At 40.1% G+C, this 23,106-nt stretch overlaps 1 protein-coding gene across 1 annotated transcript in view; it reads right to left on the minus strand.

The window, feature by feature from the left end:
* The window catches only part of POU6F2 (POU class 6 homeobox 2), a 371,816-nt gene that overhangs the window by 209,833 nt on the left and 138,877 nt on the right, over positions 1-23,106 (minus strand). The window contains exons 3-4 of the mRNA XM_038388395.2: positions 9,163-9,254; positions 7,907-8,135 (exon numbers count right to left, since the gene is read on the minus strand). Coding sequence (XP_038244323.1) covers positions 7,907-8,135; positions 9,163-9,254 — 321 coding nt within the window. The remainder of the gene's footprint in view (positions 1-7,906; positions 8,136-9,162; positions 9,255-23,106) is intronic.

The following is a 23,106-nucleotide window of genomic DNA, read 5'->3' on the forward strand; positions in this document are numbered from 1 at the left end:
TCTGAGATACAGAAACCTATAGCAGATGCACAGTATCTATTCCTTCTGTTTTACTGTTATTTATGAAAACATAAAGGTTGCCTGGCATTACTGAATATTAATTTACATACTGAATACACTTAATAGACATTGACTGCATATTATTATAAGATGGATGTAACTTTTTTATGGGTTGAGTTAAATCCTCACTGAGATTGATAGGAAGTGTGAAAACACATTTCTATTAGCATAATTGTACGGATAAATTAATTCCAAAACTCCACCTAAGACAAAAGGGTTATGTGAACCTGCCCAGGATTTTTTGAATGGGTGAGTGGAGGGGCTTTTGCTGAGTATTGTTTTCAGTAGACTATGTGTGAGGGAAGGGAGAACAGAGGCAAACAGCAAGAAAGCTAAGCAGCAGCCTATGAGCACAGTGTATGACCTGGAAAAAGGCTAGAGAGAGAGCTTCTAAGTCTGCTGTTGGCTAAAGAGGCTCGGTGCTCTAAGCTAAGAAACTGTTTGTTTGTTACTGGTTCCTCCTGCTTTTGGAGAAACAGGACTTTGTAAGTTCCTTGTAAGTAAACAAGATTGCACCAAACTCCATGATCAATTTCTGCTCCCAACTGGAACGTGCCCAGGGCCCTGAACTTTGACTAATTGCTCGGGTCAAAAAGGCAACGATACAATATAATAACCTGTATGAAATTAATGCATTCTAAGGGCCTGAAACCATTGGTGCAGGTCTGGCACTCTTCTTTGAAGTCAATGGGTAGTTACGCACGTGGCAGGACTGTAGGATTGGACCGTATGCTTTAATCACATTCTGAGATACCTAGATACCTATATCAGCACTTACAGTTTGCCAAATCATTTACAATGAATAGCTGTCAAAAGTGTAAGGACTGGTGTGACAGAACTTCATCAACTAAACAACTCTAGAGCACACCACATTATGAACAGTAGCTCCCCTGCAGGCCCAGTTTCCATTTTTAGATCAACTTTGACTGCACGCAGAATTTTTAAAAAGGTCCCACAAAATGTTTCAAATTGAATTCATGCAGAGACGTTTAGCAAGAAGGGCATAATACAGCTTCAACGCTTTCCACAACAATTAAAAAAACAAAAAATAAAACACACAACTTCTTTCTCTCCAGGAAATGACACAGAACTAGAAAGATTTTAAAGAAATTTCATTAAAAAAACTTGGCTCCTAGGCTATTAACTTGTACAATATATGGATTCAAAATCTGTATTAAAAATGCCTGTAAACTCAGCTGGTCAATAAAGACTTTGTTGTTTTTATGAGTCCCTAAATATATATGTATTCGATTAGAGTCTTGCTGGTCTATCAGGAACAGAAGTTTCTAGCCAGGAAATTTTTATAGGGACTTTATTAATACAAATTCCGTTGAAAAACAAAGGAAATTAAACCACAAAGACTACAAATGTCTGACTTAACTCCACCAAAATAAGGAAATTATGAGTCCATCACAGTAATCCATCCGTAATTCACCTTGTGTTACTTACTGCTAGAGTGTGTATACCACAGGGGTGGCCAACCTGAGCCTGAGAAGAAGCCAGAATTTACCAATGTGCATTGCCAAAGAGCCACAGTAACACAACAGCAGCCCCCAGTCAGATCCCCGCCCCCAAAGTCTCCCACACACTAGCAGCATCTAACCCTCCATCCCTGCACCTCCTGCCCGCCGCGATCAGCTGTTTTGTGGTGTGCAGGAGGCCGGGGGGGGGGGCGGAGGGCTGAGGAGGAGAAAGGGCACAGCAGACTCAGGGGAAGGAATGGAGGCCTTGGGGGAAGGAGTGGAGTGGGGCTTGGGCCTGGGGCAGAGTCAGGGGTTGAGCAGTGAGCACCCTTTAGCACATTGCGCCTGTAGCTCCAGCCCCGGAGTTGGTGCCTATGCAAGGAGCTGCATATTAACCTCTGAAGAGCCGCATGTGGCTCTGGAGCCACAGGTTGGCCACCCCTGGTATACCATGTGTATGTATCATTCTATCTGCATATGGCCCACCAGGGTATGTAGCATGCATGCTACAATGTTGAGGCAAGGCACAAAGTGGCAAATAGCAGCTAGGATTTTCACTTTCATTCTGAATTTCATTGTTTTTGTAACATTGCAGTAATTTAAGAGTTTAACATTACATGACTGATTTTTCTGGACATTAATTTAAATTTGTCAAGGCCTAAATTCAAGAAGATTAAAGGCTCCTGAAACAGGTGCAAAAAATACTTCAAAAACAGCATTAAAATGCATTGATGTTCTGGTTGACAACAGCTCCATTTACAACCCTGCACACATATTATTCCTGACAGGAGCAGTATCAGTCTGAGATTGGGGCAGGGGTGAAAGAATGCCAGCACGGGCTGGTACGGTGTATCAGTAAAAAGTGGCCACAGGTACTGGCCCATACACAGCTAACTTTAAAGCGGTGCCGCTTTAAAGTGTTTAATGTTACTTTCTCCCCTGGATGGGGGACTAGTTATTGGTGGACAAAGGGGTGTATTCCCATACACACGTCTCAGACTTAAGTCATCCTTCAATTCCCAGCTTACAGCGTATGCCATGGTGGTGTCTGCAAAGTGGCCAAACCCTGGGTTTTAGTTGGAGCCAGAAGAGGAGAGCACAACTATTGCCCTGCCCATCTGCTGCTTGGCATGTGTTTGTGGAGGGCATCTTTGTGTACAGGCTGCCAGAATTTAGCCTCAGACATTTGGTTGAATGCAATCAATCCTGTTTTAGAATTAATCTTATCAGCACAGCCTTTTTATACCTCACTTATGTTCCCCCACAATTGTGAGCAGTACTGGAGTGAAAGATTGGCATAGGTCTGTTGGAAATCAACAAGAGAGCATGCAAACTTTAATGCTACTGTGTCTCAATGTCTCATGTGTTAGGTCTTTAACTTATGGGGCAGAAAATATAAAGAATAAATCACTAGCACTCTGACAGTGATCAATAAATAACAAATAATAACTAATAAAGCCCTGAACCTTTCACATTCACTCCCTGAAGCTACTGTTTTGCCATTGTAGAAGATGAGCAATTAATAACATTGGGCCAGATCATTCCCTTTTGTAGGAAAACTCACAGGCAGAGCCTTCTGGGGGGATAGTCTATTCTCTCTTTTATGATCCTGGAAGAAGAAAAGGGCTAGACACCCCACTCCCCCAAACACTGTGAGTCTTGGGACATCTGCCTGAGGCACAGTGTCTTCTGTGTGGTTTCTGCTCCAGCTTCAGGGATCCTTGCTCACCCTCCAATTCCCTTCCAGTGTGGCATCAGAGGAATCAGGTTGTCAGGGAATCTTGATGAGCGTGGTAGTAAAGGAAGTGTCCTAACCTGAAGGAGCACACATACAGTCTAGGGCTGTATTAACTTTCGCCTGGATGGAATATGTGCCCTCTTCCCTCAAATCCTTTCCCTTCCCTGGACCCACAAAGGTAAGGAGGTTGGTACTACAGAGTGGCTGATCCCTCCTTTCTGCAAGCAATTTCTGGAGAGATGATTCCTTCCACCCATCTCCACCTTCTCCATTATTTTCATCAGTTTTAGAAGAGGGACCACCCCCTCTCCCTTAAACCTTCCATGCAGCTGGCAGTTCTCAAGTAAAAAATTTACTTACAGCTCAAATAATACTGTTCATCTGCTCATCCTAAAGGACTGTACAAAGATGAGCAAATAGTAGCCCAATTTTGGTAGGTGGGGCTGCAAGGGATATTAAGTGACTTGTCCGAGGCTAAACAGTGAGTCAGTGGCAGAGCTAGGAATAGAACCCAGGTCTCCGGGCACCCAGTCCCATGTCCTATATACTGCAACTGTGTTATATACAGCCTTCAGATAGTGATGTTTGCGTATCTGGACTGAGGGTTTCACTGAAATTGCTACTGAGTGTAGCTTTTCTTCTTGGTCCTTGTCATTCTTGTTCTGGTTCTGTTAGTACAGTACAGAAGTACCTGGAAATAAACTATTCCTCTCAGTGAAACATCATTTTGATTATTACTGACATTGCTGCTCATTAAAATACATAAGTAAAACACAGACTTTCTGTAGGCTCTGAAAGCTATTTCATGTTACTTGAAGGGGAATACAAATGAATAGGGACTGTATCATTTTAGTTAAAAGAGGGAAATGTTCTAAAAACTGGAATCTGGACTCTAGATCAGTGAGCAATTGAGGTTTGTAGTTTATTTCTTTTCTGTCTCTTTCTCGTTTTTCATACCTATCCAATAGCTGACTATTAAGCTGCATATTCATGGGGAATGAAGAAAGTGCATGTAGTTTACTTTATATCTGTTCTGCAATTAAAGATACACTGCTAAGTTAAGATGAAATAAGATCTAATAAATGTAAACAATACATTTTGCCTTTCTGGGACTATTATGTCTTTACACTGACTGATCAGATCTGTAGGTAAATAATGACTTTTAAAAAAAATCCTTTATCTATGTTTACTGTTACCATATCAGTGTATTTTAATGGCTATCTTCCAGCTCTCCAGCTGTTTAATCCATTTCTTTTTCCATTGTATTGCAGTTAAAAAAAATGACCTGCTGCTGTTTAAATAATGTAATTTAATGATTTCACATTTTCAGCCACACAAGGCTTTCTTTCAGCTCTGAAGCCTTTCACTAATGATTTGGGGAGATAGTTTGTTCTTGTTTCTTCCAGAACCTGGGACTGAGAAACTCAGACTTACAAATAAATTATTGGCACCCACTTTAGAAACATTACAATTTGCAGTGAAAATAAAACAGATAAGATTCGGTGTTATGGGGCCAGAATTTCCAACTTGTTGATTCCTCTTGGCAGCAGATTGAGAGGTTCAAGTATTATTCAGCCTCCAAAACTGTAAAGGACTCTGCAACATTGTTGCATTAAACCTGACATAATATATAGTTAAGAGAGGTGCACTGGACCAGAGGTTCCCAAAGTGTTGTCTGTGGACCACTGGTGGTCTGTGAAACACATGCTGAAAATTCAGAGAGAGCTGGCTGGCGCCAGGATGCTCCTTCTCATTTCCAGCTGCTATATTGGACAACTAAAATGCATTAATTATTTTCCATCAAAGCAATTGCTATAGGTGCCACAAGGTTGTAAAGGGAAGGTGAATGAGAGAGGAAGTAAGATTCTTAGCAATTCCTGGGCATTGCTAAGCATCCCCAATTCCCAATGAATTCAACCAAAGTTGAGGGCACTCAGCAGCACCCTAGAGAACACTCCTCAACAGACCTGAGGACAAGAGAACAATAAAACTATCAGGTGTTCATTGCCACAAAAAAGCAAATGCTGTAATGTGGTATCTAAGGCAGATGGACAGGTATATCAGAGAGGGCATCTCCAAGCAGAATAGTTAATCCACAGGCAGAGTGTTCCTGAGCTCTGAGGCACTAAGAAAAAGCTATTACTAGATTGGAGAGACAAAAATGTTTAGAAAAACCTGACCAGAGAACAGAATTTCATGGAACTGAATTTGGACAGCCTAGAGACAAGTCTGCTCAGAAATGGAGGGATGAAGATCGAGGTGAACCAGCTACGGGTTAATTGAAAAGATGGCAGCTGAGAAGGCTGTTCATATTAGCCAACATAAGGATGGACTAAAATTAAAGATGAAAAAACTTGGCCTAAATAGTAGAGAACACTTCCTCTGCTTGTCTATCATCTGCCCCCTCTTTCCTCTTCCCACAGTCTCACCACTGTTGGTGTGTCAAACTTCTCTTCTGTGCTTCAGTTCCCCATCTGTGAAATGGGGATAATAGCACGGCCCTACCTCACTGGGGTGTGGTAATGATACATACATTCCTGTTGTGAAGCGCTATGATAATGGGGACCATATATGTATATAGATAAATAAAAGTTTTCAACACTGCTGTACTTATTGATACCACTAAAGTCACACAATTTTGTTGCTGCTAGGGAAAGTTAGCCAGGAGAAAATGGTTAAGGATGAGCATTTTAACTGAATCTGTGCTCTGTCCCTTACTCTCTTTTTAAACTATTTTAGTCAAGGTTTTGGAGGAAAGTTTTACATCTTATCAGGTCAGTGCTTTCAAAACCTATGTTTAAAAGTGATCTCAGTGTATATACTCATTGGTTGAAACCACCAAGACTGAACTCAAGTGCATTGGTTGTAGCTCTTAGGCCATACCATCCAATTTAGCAAAGCACAATGAATTAGTGACGTAAGAGTTCCATGAGCTTATGTTTATTTATAATACTATATACACAGAAATCATAAGCTGGTACACTCTTTAGTGGAGGGATACATTTTTATAATGCCTGTTTCCTCATTAATATTTTATCATCTACCTACACTAAAAGGCCTCTTCCCTTTACTTTGTTATCTCTGCTTTCACCCAGTCCTGTTCCTGCATTATTTTTTTAATCTTCAATTCCCTACTTTACATGCACTTTCAAATTTTAAACAAGCAAAATTTGTGCATTAGTGTGTCCTTTTCATCTATGATTTATGAATGACAGGTTCCTCAGTGCAGCTTAATGGTATGAGAGAGACATTGTTTTAAACATTAAAGTGAAAACCATTTACAACTATGATAAGAGAGGTCTGTTGACATTAAACTTTAAAACACACACAAGGTAAAGGCAAGTAGTTGCACCAACAGGTGAGAGTACCAGGCATACAGTTTTGTTCATTAACTGTCTCTTCTCTTCTCGGTTTCACAACCTGTAGACATTGGTGCTTCAAACAATCCATCAAGTCATCAGCAGCAACTGAAGTTTAATCGCCTAAAAAGTACTTAGAGTGCTGTGTAGAGCATTCACTTAATAGAACTCCCATTTTGTCTTTGGAAAACTTTTTCCAGCATTTAGGTCAGGAAAGAAAAATGGGGGCGGGAGTTAAAACTATATTTGATTCTTCACTCATACCCTCCATCGCTTGCATACAGGATGTGTCCCTCCCCATTAAAACTACTCTTGCAATTTCATTATGAGTTTTTTTGCTAACACTTTGCCTGTTGTACATTGTGCAACTCAACTCATGAGCAAACTCCTTCTAAGAAGCAATAAACACCATTGAGAATAATAAGTAAATTCCTTTATACTTAATATTAGATAAACTCCTTGACTGCGGCAGTGTTATTGTTAAGATACATTAATGCGCCAGGAGTGAACATACGGAACAACAACAGTTAAGTTTTACTTCGCAGTGCTGGGATTTCAGTCTGATTTAAGATAATAAACACAATGGGGCAGAGAGACTTAGGTCCAGATTCTCTGTTAAGGCGAACACAGTACAGCTCAGGACATGGGGGCAGGGGAATGCACAGGTGAACTTTGTACTCCGAGTCAGGTATGGTGTCTATTCTAAATTTAAACAGCATTCAATGGCCACAAGGGGCTGAAATGTCAGCCAGGGACCAGGGTGGAGTAGTGGTCACACCCCCTATACTGCCAGCAGAGATTAGGAGCCACTTCACCATCTCTGTGTCACCAGATGATATCATTAGTGCCACTTTGTGCTCCTACGATGTAGCATAGCCCCAACTGATTGCACCGCACTTGAGAATATGGACATTGGTCTTTAAATTCTTCCTTTACTCTTCCCTAATCTCTCAGCTAAAACTCAGCATTGGCCAATCTTATTCGAGTTCACAATGCTATTTTAAAATTTTAAGTGAACAGTGAATTAAAGCCATCAACCAGTATGATAGAGCAGACCGGTTAGCTATTTCCAGGATCTCATAGTACTGGCCTGTGGAACGAGAGAGAAAAATACTGACACAAAATGTTTATGAAAAATGCAGTATAGATTTGGTAACCTTTCGGGATATTTTTAGTATTTCAAAATAATTAAGGTTTTGAATTTTCAATAACGATTTGGCATCATGAATAACCTTTTTTGTGGACAAATGGATCTACCTGTGAACATACTGATTGATGAGGTTTACCTTGTAGATTTTGCAATGGCAAAGTCATAATGCCTCCTGCTGCAGCTGCTGCTACCAGCCCTTGGATGTTGGTGAGATTAGCTGTAGGCAGAGTTAGGACCAGTCCTTGTTGACCACCCAGTTGTCCAGCCATGTTGAAGGGAATAAGGATAGGTTGATTTAGGGCTGGAGTGCCTCCTGGCATCACCCCCGCTACCGCTGAGGCTAACTGTTGAGCTGTCAGTAATGGCTGTAATGAAACATATACAGTAAGCATATTTTACTGTACACCTGAATAAGAAATAGCACTGCTATCACTGTACATGTGCCTGGGATCACCTGTAGTATTACAGTTCGTACATGCGATTACAATGCACCGTTTCTAATGCAATAACATACACTTCCTCCAACACAAAAAGCCTTGAAGATCCTGAAGACTGAAGCTGGAAACCCTGGTAATCATATCCAACCCACTGATCTCTGAAATCAGAGCTTGACTTAAGTTGCATCAACTTTGTAAAGAATTTACTGTACGTGCCCCGGAGATGGTTTCTGAATTCCTGAAGGCCAAATTCACCCAAATCTACAAGTATTTAAACTCAAACTTTCCCAGAGCTAAAGTTGCAAAATTAATAATTTCCAGGAGCTATGTGATGCAAGGGATGTTCAAAGACTGCACTATAAAGTAGGCTGGAACATCAAGCATCTGCTTGCCTTCCCAGGGCAATTGACTGAATGCAGATATCCCTATACAAAGTGACACAGAAAATCAAACACTTTGTAACTGTTCAGAAGAACAGTATAACACCCAGACCTTACTGCAAAAAACATTTGGCTTTATAAAATAATGAATGTATTTCTTTATTAATGCAGGAGCTGTGTGTGACTATAGGATTGTGAAATCCAATAAGCTAAACTTGCATTAAAATTGCATTAACTTTTTTTTTATATTAAATCATGACCTGTGTTTCCAAAGTAACTGATGTAAGGTTCAAATAACTTAATTTTATAAACACACAAACCATTTACATTTTACTCTTTGGAAAAACATACAGAAACAAACCTCATCTGTTTGTTTTTAAAGCAAGACCACATACAGAATTTTTTTTTTATATGTGTCACTTCCACATCTTCTCTGTACATGTTTGTGTAATAAAACTTCAGCCAAACGATTTATCACCATATTTTCTATATTTATATAGTTACGTAATTTTCATTCATTGTTAATTACTTTAATCAAACTGCAATTTTAATTAGGCTAAATGAAAGGTACTGACCTGGGGCCCAACAGAGAATGCTGGGTGGGACTGACTGAGCTGATGCTGATCAGCTGTGCTTGTATCAGACAGCACTGGGTTTCCTCTGGCCCCTAGAATTCAAAGAGAAGCTCTACATTAATATCTAGCCCAGGGACCAGCATATTACATTTTACTGTGATGTCACATAACATCAAGCTAAAAATGATATGCTAAAGTGGTTTATCAATAACGCAAGCACTCAAATCACTTATCAGCTGCATAAATTATGCTAACATTCATTCAGGCCAGACAGCTCATTCAGGGAGATACTGAAATCTGACAGCAGTGAAACTGAAGCTATCATCAACTCAGCTAATGTGGATTGCATTATACATCAATTTACACACAGTACATGAATACTCTGTGTGCATGGCAACTGCATTTTTTATGCTTAGGTGAGCAACAGCTATTCTAATTTCTCAAAGCAAAAATTATCTGGGACACAATCAAGTCACATCTACTTTATATCTTAATAAAGCCTCTTTTTTCTTCTTCTTTTTTTGGGGGGGGGAGGGACACATACTGAGGGCAGAGAAACCTGTACCACTCATGATAAAAGGCATTACAAAAACTGAGCGCAAACATGCTTCTAATCGGCACTTTCTTCTTGTTCTCTAATTATATATGGTAAAGCAGAGCTTGTCATAACCAAGGTGTTTTGGTGCTAATTGAGACAATCAAAAACCAGCACTATGTGCTTGAATCAAACATGCTGAGCACAGAACACCTTCCAATGTAGCTCTAGCTGGATTTTACTGAAGATCACTGAAGAGATTAGAAAAACACCAAACAAACCCTAATAACTGTAACACATGGTCAACAATAGGCTTTCAAACTTAAGGTTCACTCCTGCAGTCCTGACTAGGGCAGAACTCACACTGACACACAACTTCTTCAAGGAGGACTGCAGGATCAGGCCCACTTTTTGTTTCTGTATCTGAAGGATTTGGCAGCAAGTATGAAAAGCAGCAGCCGGAGCACTGTAGTTTTAAACGAAGAAAATTCCTGGATACAATTTTAGGATTTCTGGTCAGTACAGCAGCTTTTGTTCTGTTAGTTTTTTTCTGATGGATGGTTGAAATCCAATTCTAAGTAAACCTTAACAAGATCCCCTTTTCCAATGTTTGTCCTATGAATAGCAAGTACAAGGCAATTCAGAACCAGTTTATTGGCATGTCATGGTCTGTGACGGAAAAAAAGGATATGATTCTGTCATACTTATAAACTTTAAAGAAGGTATTATCAGCTCATTTAAAACAAATTCCTCTATATAGTCTCCAAGGGGACAGACTTATAAATAATGGAAATGTGAAAAAAATACTTCATCACATTAAGGCACAAATAAAATTGACTGCTACATACTATTCAATTGACTTCTATCTCTACTGCAATGTGTCAATCACAACAGCATTTTATAATGGGATTAGGCAATAAATGTGCAGAGAAATTATGCAGAAATCTGATTAATTTGTAATATTTTTGTGTGTGCACAGAAAGTCAGAAATGGACATTCCTTTGGGAATACTTACAAGCATTCTCTTGAAATTTCTAAATTGATTTGGAACCAACCAATAAAAACACACAGACTTTTTGACATTTTATAAAGTGAAGTCTGTCAAAATAGGTTTGGCATTTTAATGACCACTGTCATTTAATAACTAGGGTAAGGTGACCTATTATAATTGGTCAAGACTCCAACAACTGCCTAATAACATGCATGAAGAGATTTAGGCATAGGGTGACCAGATTTCCTAATTTTATAGGGACAGCTCCAGTATTTGGGGCTTTTTTTTAATATGGGCTCCTATTACCCCCACCCCCGTACCAAGTTTTCACACTTGCTACCTGGTCGCCCTATTTAGGTACTATATTTTTTGTGTGTGATTTATTATCTGCAGTGCTTGGAAAGCATGGAATTTAACTGGATGTGCACAATACTGTGAAAATGTACACAATCTGAGTTTTTATATGCATAACAATGTCCTCACTCAGGCAAAACTCAAACTGCCTTCAACATGACTCCTGCTTCTACAGGGACTGCAGGATCAGATCCATTATGAATAAACCCCACTTTGCCTAAGCTTATTTCCACATATCAGCATGTTCTTTATTTATCTTCATATGACAGCTGTATGCAAGGAACGATATTACATTAAAGACGCAGGTCCCATGATCCTGACTAGCCCACCACTGAGGTCAAATTAAATATCTGTTTTTGTTTGCCTGCTTGAAGAAGTTAGAGCTTTGTCTTGGACTATGATATTACTGAAACAAGTTCCTAATATTGTATCCTGTCACAGAATTTGCCTGGAAAGGCTTCAGAGAAAGTACAAAGCAACAACCAAATATCTATTAGTACATGATCCTATTTTAATTAATTAAGGGCCTGATCAGACAGCACTTACTCTCATGAATGTTCCCAATGAAGTGAGTCTGGTTTTAATAGGTTTTTTATTTAGTGAACACTATTTTCTGTTACGTATACTGTATGTAACTTGCAATATTTAATCCTGTGAGAAGCAGTTTGTACAAAAGGTATCAGACAAAATCAGACAATAAAACCAGAGTACTATTAAATTATAATTATGTCGTTTTCTTATTGCATTGCACTAATTGCAATCAAATAGGATTTCATTCATTTTAGATTGCTGTTTATTCAAGACACTGCATCTGTTTTTATTCCAGTGCATGAATGTTGTGCCTGCTTCTTCCAGCTCACTTTCTACACAGTTTAGAAGTCTCATTGAAATGGCATACAATTTCAGTGTATGAATGAGGTCTTAGTCTCCATATGAAATTATGCATGCTGTCTTTTCAGGATCAAAAAGGCATGTTTCCCCTCATGCCCACATTTATTTTTCTCATAAACACGTAGTGTACTTAGTTGTATAGGCCCGTCTCCTAATCTATCTGCTACAGCAGCCACTCAAGTTTTCTTTCAAAATCAGGCTCAAGTTTTCTTTCAAAATCAGGAGGGAAATCTGCAGCTTGTTGGCTGAGCAGTGAGTAAATGTGACAGAGCAAGAATTTCTGGGTGATTGGAGGTTCCACTGCATCACTCAAGCAAACAGAAGTTGTTCTCTGCCACCTATTATCTTCAGTGATAAGCCCAGGCATAGACATCCAGGAAGGCAAAATACAGCCACAAAACGTTTGTAGAACGCTATGATTCATTCCTTCCCTACAATATTATTTCTCTGAATTAGCAGGGCAGATTCTGCCATGCTAGAAGAATTCAGCTAACAAAACCAAGTACTGAGAGTACCTCATGTTATATTTACTGTTTGTGATTCACAGAATCATAGATGATGGACCGGAAAGCCATGGTAGGTTATTATCTAGCAGCAAGATTTCTAGCCTTTTCTTCCACACAAGCTCTGGATTGTCCTCTCCTCTCTGTTTTAATTCAGTGGCTCTTAAACCATTTATTGTTGCTGGCTTGTGACCTCCCTAGGCAAATGGGACCTTGGCTATTTTAAAAAGATTTGCCAAAGTGTTATTTTTCCAATGTCTGGATTCATGCCACTACCTCTTGTTAGATCAACTTCAACAACTGTACAGTCCTTTCACAAGGATATCACTGCCCTTTACAGACATGAATTCATTAAGCCTCGGAACACCTCTCTGACTATAAGGCAGTATAACAACAGAAAGGGACTATAACAGAAATGGTTAGCAGTGTGAGATCAGCTCTGGCTGGTGTTTGCAGGGTACCCTGCACATATTAAGTGACCGGCTACTAAGCGGGAGCTACTATTTCTCCCCATATGCAGGCGCACCAGGCTCTCTGCCCCTATAGAAAAAGATCTTGTGAATGGGCAGGCCTTCTAGCCAACTCTGATATTGGGATGAAAGTAATGGCATGAGTGCTCTGGACTTAAATCCTTCTCACATGAGGGAGGCCATGTAGCCTAGTGGATAAAGCATCAGCCTATGAGTTAGGGGCCTGGATTCTTTTCCGGCCTCTGCCACTAGGTGAGTTTTGGCAAGACACGTTACAGTCCCGTGCCTCAGTTTCTCCATCTGTAAAATTGAGATGATGATACAGATCTCCTTTATAAAGCGCTTTGAGATCTACTGCTGGAAAGTATTAGATAAGAGCTAGGTATTATTCTCATCTTAGACTTGTAGGGAGGGTGACTGATCACCTTGTCCAATGTCATTAGGGGTGATTTGTCTCCTACCTGGTACATGAAAGCTGTGGCATTTGGGTTGAGGGAGAGTAGAGATGGTGGGTGGGGTGGTCCATTTTGAACATAGAAACAATCTTGTGCACAGGAGGGGAGCTGGAGCACAGGTTTACTAGCGGAGCTGCTCTCACAGGCAGGCTCAGACAGCATGCTCAATAATACCATACTAACAGTCTGGGGAGCTGCTGCCAGGACACAAGCACCAACCTAGATACAGTTTTAATAATTAATAAATGTTATTATTAATACCAAATTAATTATTAAAGCAGCCCCTCACCTGTCAAGGTGTTTGGAGAGCATGACCAAAAAAACCAAATGAAACTATTATGAAAACATAATGTAAAACAACCCTCTTAAAATACCAAATAAAACACAGAGGCAGTAAAGAAGAGGAAAAAGATGGAAGGGAAAGGGAATTAGTCGGGTGCTAAGTGTGGTTTTAATAAGAGGGATGTTTTTATGGTTAAAGGCACTGGAATGGTGGTCTGGTTTCAATTTCTGATTCAGTCATGGATTTCCATATGACTATGTGGAAATTCAGTTCTTTTCTCCATCTGTCCTGCCTATTTAGACTGTAATAACTTCAGGACCATCTCTTACTACATGTCTGTCCAACAGCTACGGGTCATGATGTCAGTTGCGGGGTCTGAGCGATACTAAATACTTCTATTGCTACTAATAAAATGCTTTTGAAATAAAAACTTGTTCAACTGTTTTTAAAAAGTGAGGAGAGACGAACCAAGATAGATGTCAATGGGGACCGAGTTCCACAATCAGACTAGCAAAGGCCTGCTAACCATAGGTGAGATGATGGTGATGAAATCAGCATCAGTTCTAGCCAGGTCTTAGACTGTTTATCACATTTAGGTGCTTCTGTGCCCCCCATACCATAGCATGGAGCATCTCAGAGTCTTATAATGTATTTATCCCCACAGCACCCCTGTGACGTAGGAAAGTGTTGCCATTCTCATGCACAGATGGGGAACTGAGGCAGAGTAAGGCTAAGTCACTGACCTATTGCAAAGCAAAGAATCCAGATCCAACAAGTCTCAGACTAGCAGCCTAACCACTGGACAACCCTTCCCTTCTACTGAACCATCTTTCCTGAAAACTTTGGTTTTGTTGATTTTTCAAAGCCTAACTTTTATAATTCAACTAACTACAATAATAAAGTTTTGCACTAACAGAGCCAAATAGATTCTGAAAATAAAAGTTATTTTACCTTACCATAGCAGTAAGGCAGCTACATGTGAATATAATGTAAATAAAGAAACTAGCATTTCAAGCAATTATACATATTAAAATGCTTAGTTCCAACCACTGTTCCCTCTAAGCTGTGCGCGTGTGCACACAGATCCTAAACCCCATACACATGGCGAAACACCGCACACACAAAAAATGAAATACTACATCGGAGCCAGGCCAAAATATCATTTAAAGGCAACTTTTGACATTGTTCGCATTTTACTCGCTTGGGAACATTTGCCTCATGGCACACAAATTTGAACTCTGCTTCAAAAATTTGCACAGAAGAAATTTTTTGCACACACAGCCTGTCAAAAATTCGAGGAAACATTGGTTCCAACCCTACCTTGCTATCCACATAATTAATTTTAAATGTTCTCACAGTCAATGTGATTTACAATCGGAAGGTAAGAGCAGGGTTGTTTCTTCTTCACCATTCTGTTTTGCCTTACAAAAATGTATTAGAAATACTTGATGTGATATATTTAAATGTCCAAAGTTAATAAACTGCAGTACTGACTCCATTGAGATTCAGTCTACTCATGTATAAAATACGATTTTACAAACCTTACTATGAAAACAAAAATATAATCTATGCTTATGCATGGTACTACAAGAATATTTCATTATTTTAAGTCTATATCTATAAAAGCATATGCCCATTGTCCAAGCCAATAGACTTTAGATCTAAAACAATATGATCAATAGAAATAGAAAAACCTCTAAATCTAGTATTGCCAACAAGTAGCAGCAGAAACAGACAACATGCAAAGTAAAACACAGTCCTACGAGGTGTTGAAAGTGGAGTTTCCCCAACTCTGCTTGACTTCAGTGGACGTTGAGGGAACTCAGCACCTGCGGAGATGGAGCCATAATTTGTAAGCTCATTGGGGCAGGGGCTCTTTTTCAGGAGAGGCAGAATTGGGGAGGGAAGGCAGGGGAGCTAGCCCCTGCAATGGAAATGCTGTGGGAACTCTGCTCCCAGGTAAACTCATGCAAACATGGGGGAAGTGGAGGGGGGATGGCAGAAGGAGGAGTGGACCCTGAGGGGCTGAAGCAGCTGCTCTGGGACTCAAGATCAGGTTGGAGAGTAGGGAATGGGACCTAGAAGGAATAGGGGGCAGGTAGAAGTCCCAGGACTCTCCTTCCCAGCCTGAAGCTGGCACCCTGCAGCCAAGTCTCAGGACCTCTCTTCAATTCCCTATCCACATCTCCACCACCCCATTCACAGGGAGCTTTTGCCCCTCCCCTCCGGTCTTTTATTCTGTTTGTAAAGCACCTAATACCGAGGGGTCCTGATCAATGACTAGGGCTCCTAGGTCTACAGTAATACAAACAAACAATAATAATAATAAAACCAAAATCTACCATACTGTAGCCTGATCCAGCAGACTTCACTCACACAAAACTTCATTGTCATGAGAAAGGTCAGCAGAATCAAGCTTGTCAAAAGGAAAAAAACCTCAGCATCCCCAACCAATTAATCAACCTATGTTTAGAACCCCAGCCTATAAGTGTTGAGCATCCTCAACTTCCACTGCCTCAGCACCTCACAGGATTGGGCCCATAGGCTGGTGGCTCTTCCAAATCCAAATCACCTCAGTGTAAAGCCTCAGTAAAGAGATGGCTATGTATGGTGCACAGGGCATTTATATGTCATTGGTATGATTCTAATAGTCACAATATTTGCAGCAGAGAAAGTTGAGGTCTTCTGCTGATCTGCACTGAGGTGCTGATAAATTCATTCAAAGGGCCTAGTCTTCCTCTCTCACACCAATTTTACACTGGTGTAACTCCTGACTTTCACTGGTAAAAATTTCACTCAGGCCAAGAAATTAAATTATTATAATGCATCACTCACAGAAGGTTACATGCTCACACCTGGAATGCTTCTATTTAATTTAGGGGCCAGAAACTGTATTCCTACAATGCCTGTTATAAAATTGACCAAGAGCAGGCATGAAACTGACTCAGCACATGGGCTGGCCCACATCAAAGGTTCTTTCATGCCCATGATTCCATAGTACTTGCTCTGGAATTCACCACTTGCTGCAAAATTGGGCTCCAGATTCTGAGCTTTCATATAGAAAAATATTTCTACCCCTACCAAGAACCTGTAAAAATACAAGCCAATTGAGTCCTTGTAGTGTTGCTTCCTGAGTCTGCAGACAACTTGAAACAATAGCTTTGAGGGGTGCAAATTGCCCAATTCATATCAATGGCTTGTTAACTATGAAACCTAAAATGACATTTAAATGTCAATACTATTAACAGTTTCAATGCTGATCACTTTAATAGAACATCCAGCTAAGGTGTTCATTGAATAATTCCTAATTGCTCCCCGCACCTCACCAGTCACCAAAAGTCCAATACCCCCTTTCCCAGTTTACCCCTGAAAACATCTATGATGCATTTAGGCACTGTCAACACAAATGTCTCTGGCATCTCCAAAACTGAAAATACGAGAGCAAAAAATAAATTGTATATAATATCCAAATAAACACCTCGGGGCTGATGTGCTCATTTTATCATTAAATTTCGTATTTAATTTATTAAACCCCTACATCTTAAAATGTAAATAGAGCTGTTGCATAATTTGCAGACTGCCACAGATTCCAAATCCAGCTTGCCTTTGACTATGCAGGGATCTTTGTTTCATCCTCTTGTTCTTCGTGGGAAACATCATGGTCTCCAAAAGGCTCCAGTTCAGCAAGGCACTAAAGCATATGCCTGATTTGGAATGTGCGAGTAAACCCACGGAAATCGACGGGACTAGTCACACGCTTGGCACATGTTTATGCACTTTGCTGAATCAGGCCTACAACACTGCGAGGTACATGACTTGTAATAATGCATATTAGTTTATGAAAGTGATTCACATCACAGATAATATCTCACAGGGTATGGTCTACACTGGAATCTAAGCCCAGGGTTAGTAGAACTCAAGTTAGCAGATCCTGGATTTGTTAACCTAGGGCTTGAGTATCTACACTCATTTGTAACTCTGGATTAAGAACTGTTGAACCCATGTGTCCCAACCTAGGGCTCCAGCGTCTACATGACATTATGTGGGACAGAGTCCAACAACCTATATCCCACACTACCTAGTGCCTTTCCAAAATGTGGCCACTCTAGCCCTTTATTCATGGCGCAGTGTGGGAAACTTGACTGTTCACTATACTGACAAAGGAAGTTGGCCCATGGGGTTGTGGAATACTTTGGTGGACTCTCAGAGCATGAGTCCATTGGGGCTGTGTCTTCTTCCCCCTCTTCTTTTTCCTCTTTCTTCCTCCTCCAACCCTTTCCTTCCCTCCCCTTTCTTTCTCTAACTGAAATAATTTATTAAAATAAACATATGTTTTATTGTTAGACCTTATATCAATTATTTTTGCATTTGACATGCTTCACATGAGAAAAGCAGCATTGCTACTGCAGACAAGGGAAAGGGATATAATTGCAAAAGCATGTTCTTTATTCAAAATGGGCTCATTTCTCTTTTTTCACCCTGTAACTACAGTGCATAAATATCCCCTGTTAATGGTACATGCATTTTTTATTAATTGGACCCTTCATATTGAGTGTTGTGGTTTCTTCTCTGCTGTATGCATTAGCACAAAGATAATCACATTAAGGTCATAAAGATCCTATCAGTTTTCCCTGAATTCATACAACATTTCATACCCACTGCTTGCTGTTAGTGCTGGTGAATGCAGTGATGATAAAGGTTACTTATTAGAAGATGGACGGTTGAATCCATTATTATTTCATGTTGGGAAGCTGATCCCTAGCTAAGCAGGGCAGAAGGCTTCTTTAAATTAAAATTCCTTTTCTTTCAATTCCTGCAAGCTTACTAAATGCCAAAGAGAGCACATCTATTTGGAGCAACTGCTACTGTTTTTTTTTTAATTGGCATCTACCATTTCCTTATGATGTTTATGGCATTTATACACGTGTATTTACTTGGTCTACAGGACAGAAGCACTCCTCCCCCTGTAACAAGCTTCCCAACCATCCCCAGTCCTTAACTCTAGCCCTCCCAAACACAATTGACTATATGATGGCATTGGACATTATACAGATTTTCACTGCCATTTGTCTGGGAGGACCTGTACAATTCACTCACTATTGGTTTAGCTACCGGCATCAGACCGTTTTGATATACAACAATCAGTATACATAAACATTCGCATGGGGTGTGTGTGTCTGTGTACAAGAATATTTTACTGCCTCGCCTGATTTAGATGTTTTGTTTTCAAAAGTTCCGATGACTGATTCACTCCCAAAGGGGAGAGCCACAAGCCTCATTCAACCTAGCGAGTAAAATTCTGAACTCCAACATCCTGTTTGGAATTTTTAAAAAAAATTGTGTAGGGAGAAAAGATGTTGCAAAAATATAAAATAACTTGAGTGTCCTACCAATCCTGAGTGAATGTGTTAAGGGAGCTGCAGTGAGTGTGGTTCAGTCAGTAGAGAATCTCTGAATAAGAGATGCAACATACATTTAAATCCAATAAAAGCACCTGCATTTACAACTCCTACAGACCCACCTCTCAGCGGAAGCCATGCTAACTACAGCAATCAGCTCCAGTGTGCAAGATCTCTCTTATGCTAAACAAAGTTAAAGAGATACAGCATGGAACATCAGTTTAGGCATGCAGATGGAATACAAGCGGATAATATAATTTGATATTGGGCTGGGATTCCAGGACAGGGAACAGACAGCAATAATTCATGTTGTGTTTTCCATCACAAGTGACATGCTGTTTTGGAGGACAACAGCTCCATGCTCCCATTTTGGCACTCCCACAAATCCTGTGCGATACCTGAGGCAGAATGCTTCCCAGAATTCCCTCTGGGGAGTCACAAGCTCACTCCCCCCGCCCCGCCTGTGCTTTTCTACTCATCATTGAAGCTACCTAAAGGAACTCCCTTAAAAAAAGTTGTGATTTATTCAGGGTTGTAGTAAAGACTAGAGATGGCAAAAAGAGTTCTGAAATATGCTTGAAGTAGAAGTTAGAAGCTCTGGAAAATCTTCCTAAACCTTTACAAAGTTTTACTTTGGTTTGGGAGCAATTTTCTTTTCCTTTTGGAATTGCTGGACCCCACACATCCTCCAGACTATTCTAACCTGGGATCATGGTCACATGATGGTGGCTTATGAAACTGCAGCTCTCATTGCTGAGTCCACTCATCTGGTCTCATCCCTGCATTGTTTTTGACAATTTCTCCCTCTCTGCTATGACCTTTCTGGGGTTGCTCCATCAAGAGTCTCATTACAGGTTGTTCAGTTGTTCAGACTTTACTGAGACTCTTGAAAGCCCCAGAGATGCATACTGTAGGAGCCTAGCAGAGAGCCAGGGGAGCAGCAGCAGCTCTGTAGACATGAGACCATGCTCCCAGATCCACCTAAATTACAAGCTAAAAGGCTACATTAGAAATAGATGGCCACAAATGCACTACTGAAGATTCCTACCCACAAAATTCTAAACCCTCACTGCATCCAGAAATCTGGCTCACCTGTTTGATACCCATAACAAGATCTCATGATGTGTCACAGCAGGATGAGCCATTATTTCAAATGAAAGTGGTTGCAGTAACTATGAATGTTTCAAGTGCAGTAAGTATGAGTATCTCAAGATCTTGTAACTTTTGGCCTGAAACTAACTTGGGACTGTTTATTAGTGTCCCAAATCCATTGCAGCAATTATTTACAGTGGGATTTCAGGAGGAATTCCCAAATACTTCCAGTTTGTCTGCTTTTTAGGACCATTCGGTTGCAAGCTGGGTTCATTATCTAAGCTTGAGTCTGGTTGAGTTGAGGTTAAAAATGCAGCAAGAGTTGTTTATTCTCATTGTAAACCCAACAGTTAAACATACCAAAGGACCCAAAGAACAGTCTGCATGCTTGAAAAATCTGGGAAGGTATTTATTAGAGAGTTGCACTCGAAAGGCTTGTGCGGGAACTCAAAGTTGTGTTTCCTAATCATATGCTACTGATACACAAAAAAAGATGTGGGGGAATAAAGATGTGAAAGAAGCAAGTGTGTTACAAAAATCTCTGACATCATTCCTATAATTGGGCCTGATCTTGAGTCTTCTTCAGCCAATGGCAAAACTCCCACTAACTTCCATAGGTAAAGGATTGGTCCTGGAGGAAGGATTCAGGAACGGGGAACATTGTATAGGGTTAAAAAGCTTTGCAGATAGCAGGCATCCCCCAACAGTCATAATGCATGAAATGTGTGGTATCACAGTGAAAAATCCCCTGGTTAGTAACACCTTGTCATGGCAAGACCTCTCTGTAACATGTTGTGCAGGCAGGAAATAAGCAAAAAAAGATGCACAATTTAGCCTTGCCAAAATACCAAGTGACAGACAACTTTCTTCAAAGAGTGAGAGAGGGCACCATGATATTTACTAATGAGATTAAATGCTATGGAATATATAAATTGATCTACGGTTTCAAATCCATGAAAATGCCTGAGATCAGATTTTTACAAATCAGATTTTTATATCCCTTTTTATATATTACTGGTCTGTTTATTTTTTCAGCATTACAGTAATTGAAAAATATCTACTGGTAAAAGATGCTATTAATTTAAGTGCATTCATAGTGTGTTATGTCACTAATAGACTTAGGTAACATTATTCTTTTATCCTTTTTACAAAGCATTATTTTATTGTCCTCTCATTTCTAAGATTTTAGTTCCACTTAAAGTCAAGTGGAGTGAGGGCTTCATGGTATTCTATTATATTATTGTCCTGTCATTATTTTAACTCCATTACACAGCAACACAAAACCAGCATCAACTTCCATTTGTCATATTATTTATTTTGAGGATTATGTCAGATCTCAGACTGAGCATACATGCCTACTAAACATAATTTGGAGTTGGGCAAAAAAAATCATTACTTCCTTGTACACATAGGTTAGAAAATGTGGTTTCAAAGAAGATACTCTTTTTTTTATTCCGCATTTTGATAAGAACTGTATAATCTGAGCTCGGACCACATGTAATTTTTAGAAAAAAGCAAATCTATGTGCCTTATCCCTTTATTCACAGAAATTAAGGGGTCAGAGCCTCAGATATGCCAGAACACTGCTTGGCACACCTGAAATGGGGAGCAAAGGTGCTTTCCATCACCCTTCTGCCACCCTCTCTTACCCTCCCTGATCATAGGGTACATGGGAACTGATTTGGCATAGTTTTGAGTAGTCTCAAGATTTCTCTGAAGTTTTCCAGCTTGTAATAGCCAACCCTAAGAGAAGGATGGTTCAATGGTTAAGGTGCTGACCTCAGACTCAGGAAACGGAGGTTCAGTTCCCAACTCTACTAAAGACTTCCTGTGTGAGTTTAGGCAAGCCCCTTGGTCTCTCTGTGCCTCTGTAAAAGGGGGATAATAGCACTTTGCAAGTGTGTTGTGAGGATAAGTACTTCAAAGGTTGTGAGGGCCTCAGAATTTACAATAACAAGAGTCATAAAAGTATCTAAAACAGACAGATTACACTGGCAGGGATGGTCCAAATGCAGCATGCTCCAGCCACATCCCCCTCCTTCCCTAACACAGCTCCTATGCTAGCGGGTAAGGAGAGGTGACACAGAGTCTGCATACTCTCGACTTTAGGCCAGGTGGGGTTCCCCTGTGTTGAAGGAAGCCTCACCTTCCAACTTAGGACAACTTTATGTCCTCTTTGCATCATCAGCATGGCACAAAGGAGAATTAATGGGGCTGAGGATCTGGCCCTACATTTTTTATTTTATTTATTTGTTAAGTAACTTTACAATTTGGGGAAATGTAGTGCCTGGCCTGAATCCACGGAATGGTTGAAGTACAGGCAGCTACAAATGTGTGTCTCCCTGCCTTGTTCCCAACTCCCCACACTGCCACATCCTTGAAGCAGAGCCAAATTCTGCTCACCTACTCGTGATCAGGAGGCTAGATAGGATATTTCCATCCCAGTGCCTGTTTAATTCTCTCTCTCTAGCCTTGCTATGACAAAGGTGCCAGTCATTATGGTGTTTTTGCGGTTCATTTATAAAAGGCTACCACCAGTTAGAAAACTTTTGATTACTATCAACCTTTAGCCACTAACAAATCTTTCTGTTAATAGTCATCCAGTCTGCCAGTTACATTATAAGCTCAGTTAAGCATTTCTCCTTAGATACTAGAGAGATGCTATGGCAAACCGAAGATAAATAGGTAAATAGTAGCTCATCCAGTGAAAAGGAAAAGTTTAAATTTAAGCCAGACAAATTAAAAAATAAAAATTAGAAGCTACATCAGTTATAATCATGCTAAAGGTCTTTTCAATTAAAACAGTATTGAAAACAAGTGCTAGAAACCCCCCCCCCCATCGCTGCAACCTTTAATATACTGTGTACAATTAACACTCTTCTTGTAAATTCCCTCATACATAAGGTAAACTGTAGATTTTCAGTTTGGTTGTCATACCGAACATCTCTTGTACGTTTTAGTATATGTAGCA

Source organism: Dermochelys coriacea, chromosome 2, assembly GCF_009764565.3.
Source record: "Dermochelys coriacea isolate rDerCor1 chromosome 2, rDerCor1.pri.v4, whole genome shotgun sequence".
NCBI classification, from domain to species: domain Eukaryota; kingdom Metazoa; phylum Chordata; order Testudines; family Dermochelyidae; genus Dermochelys; species Dermochelys coriacea.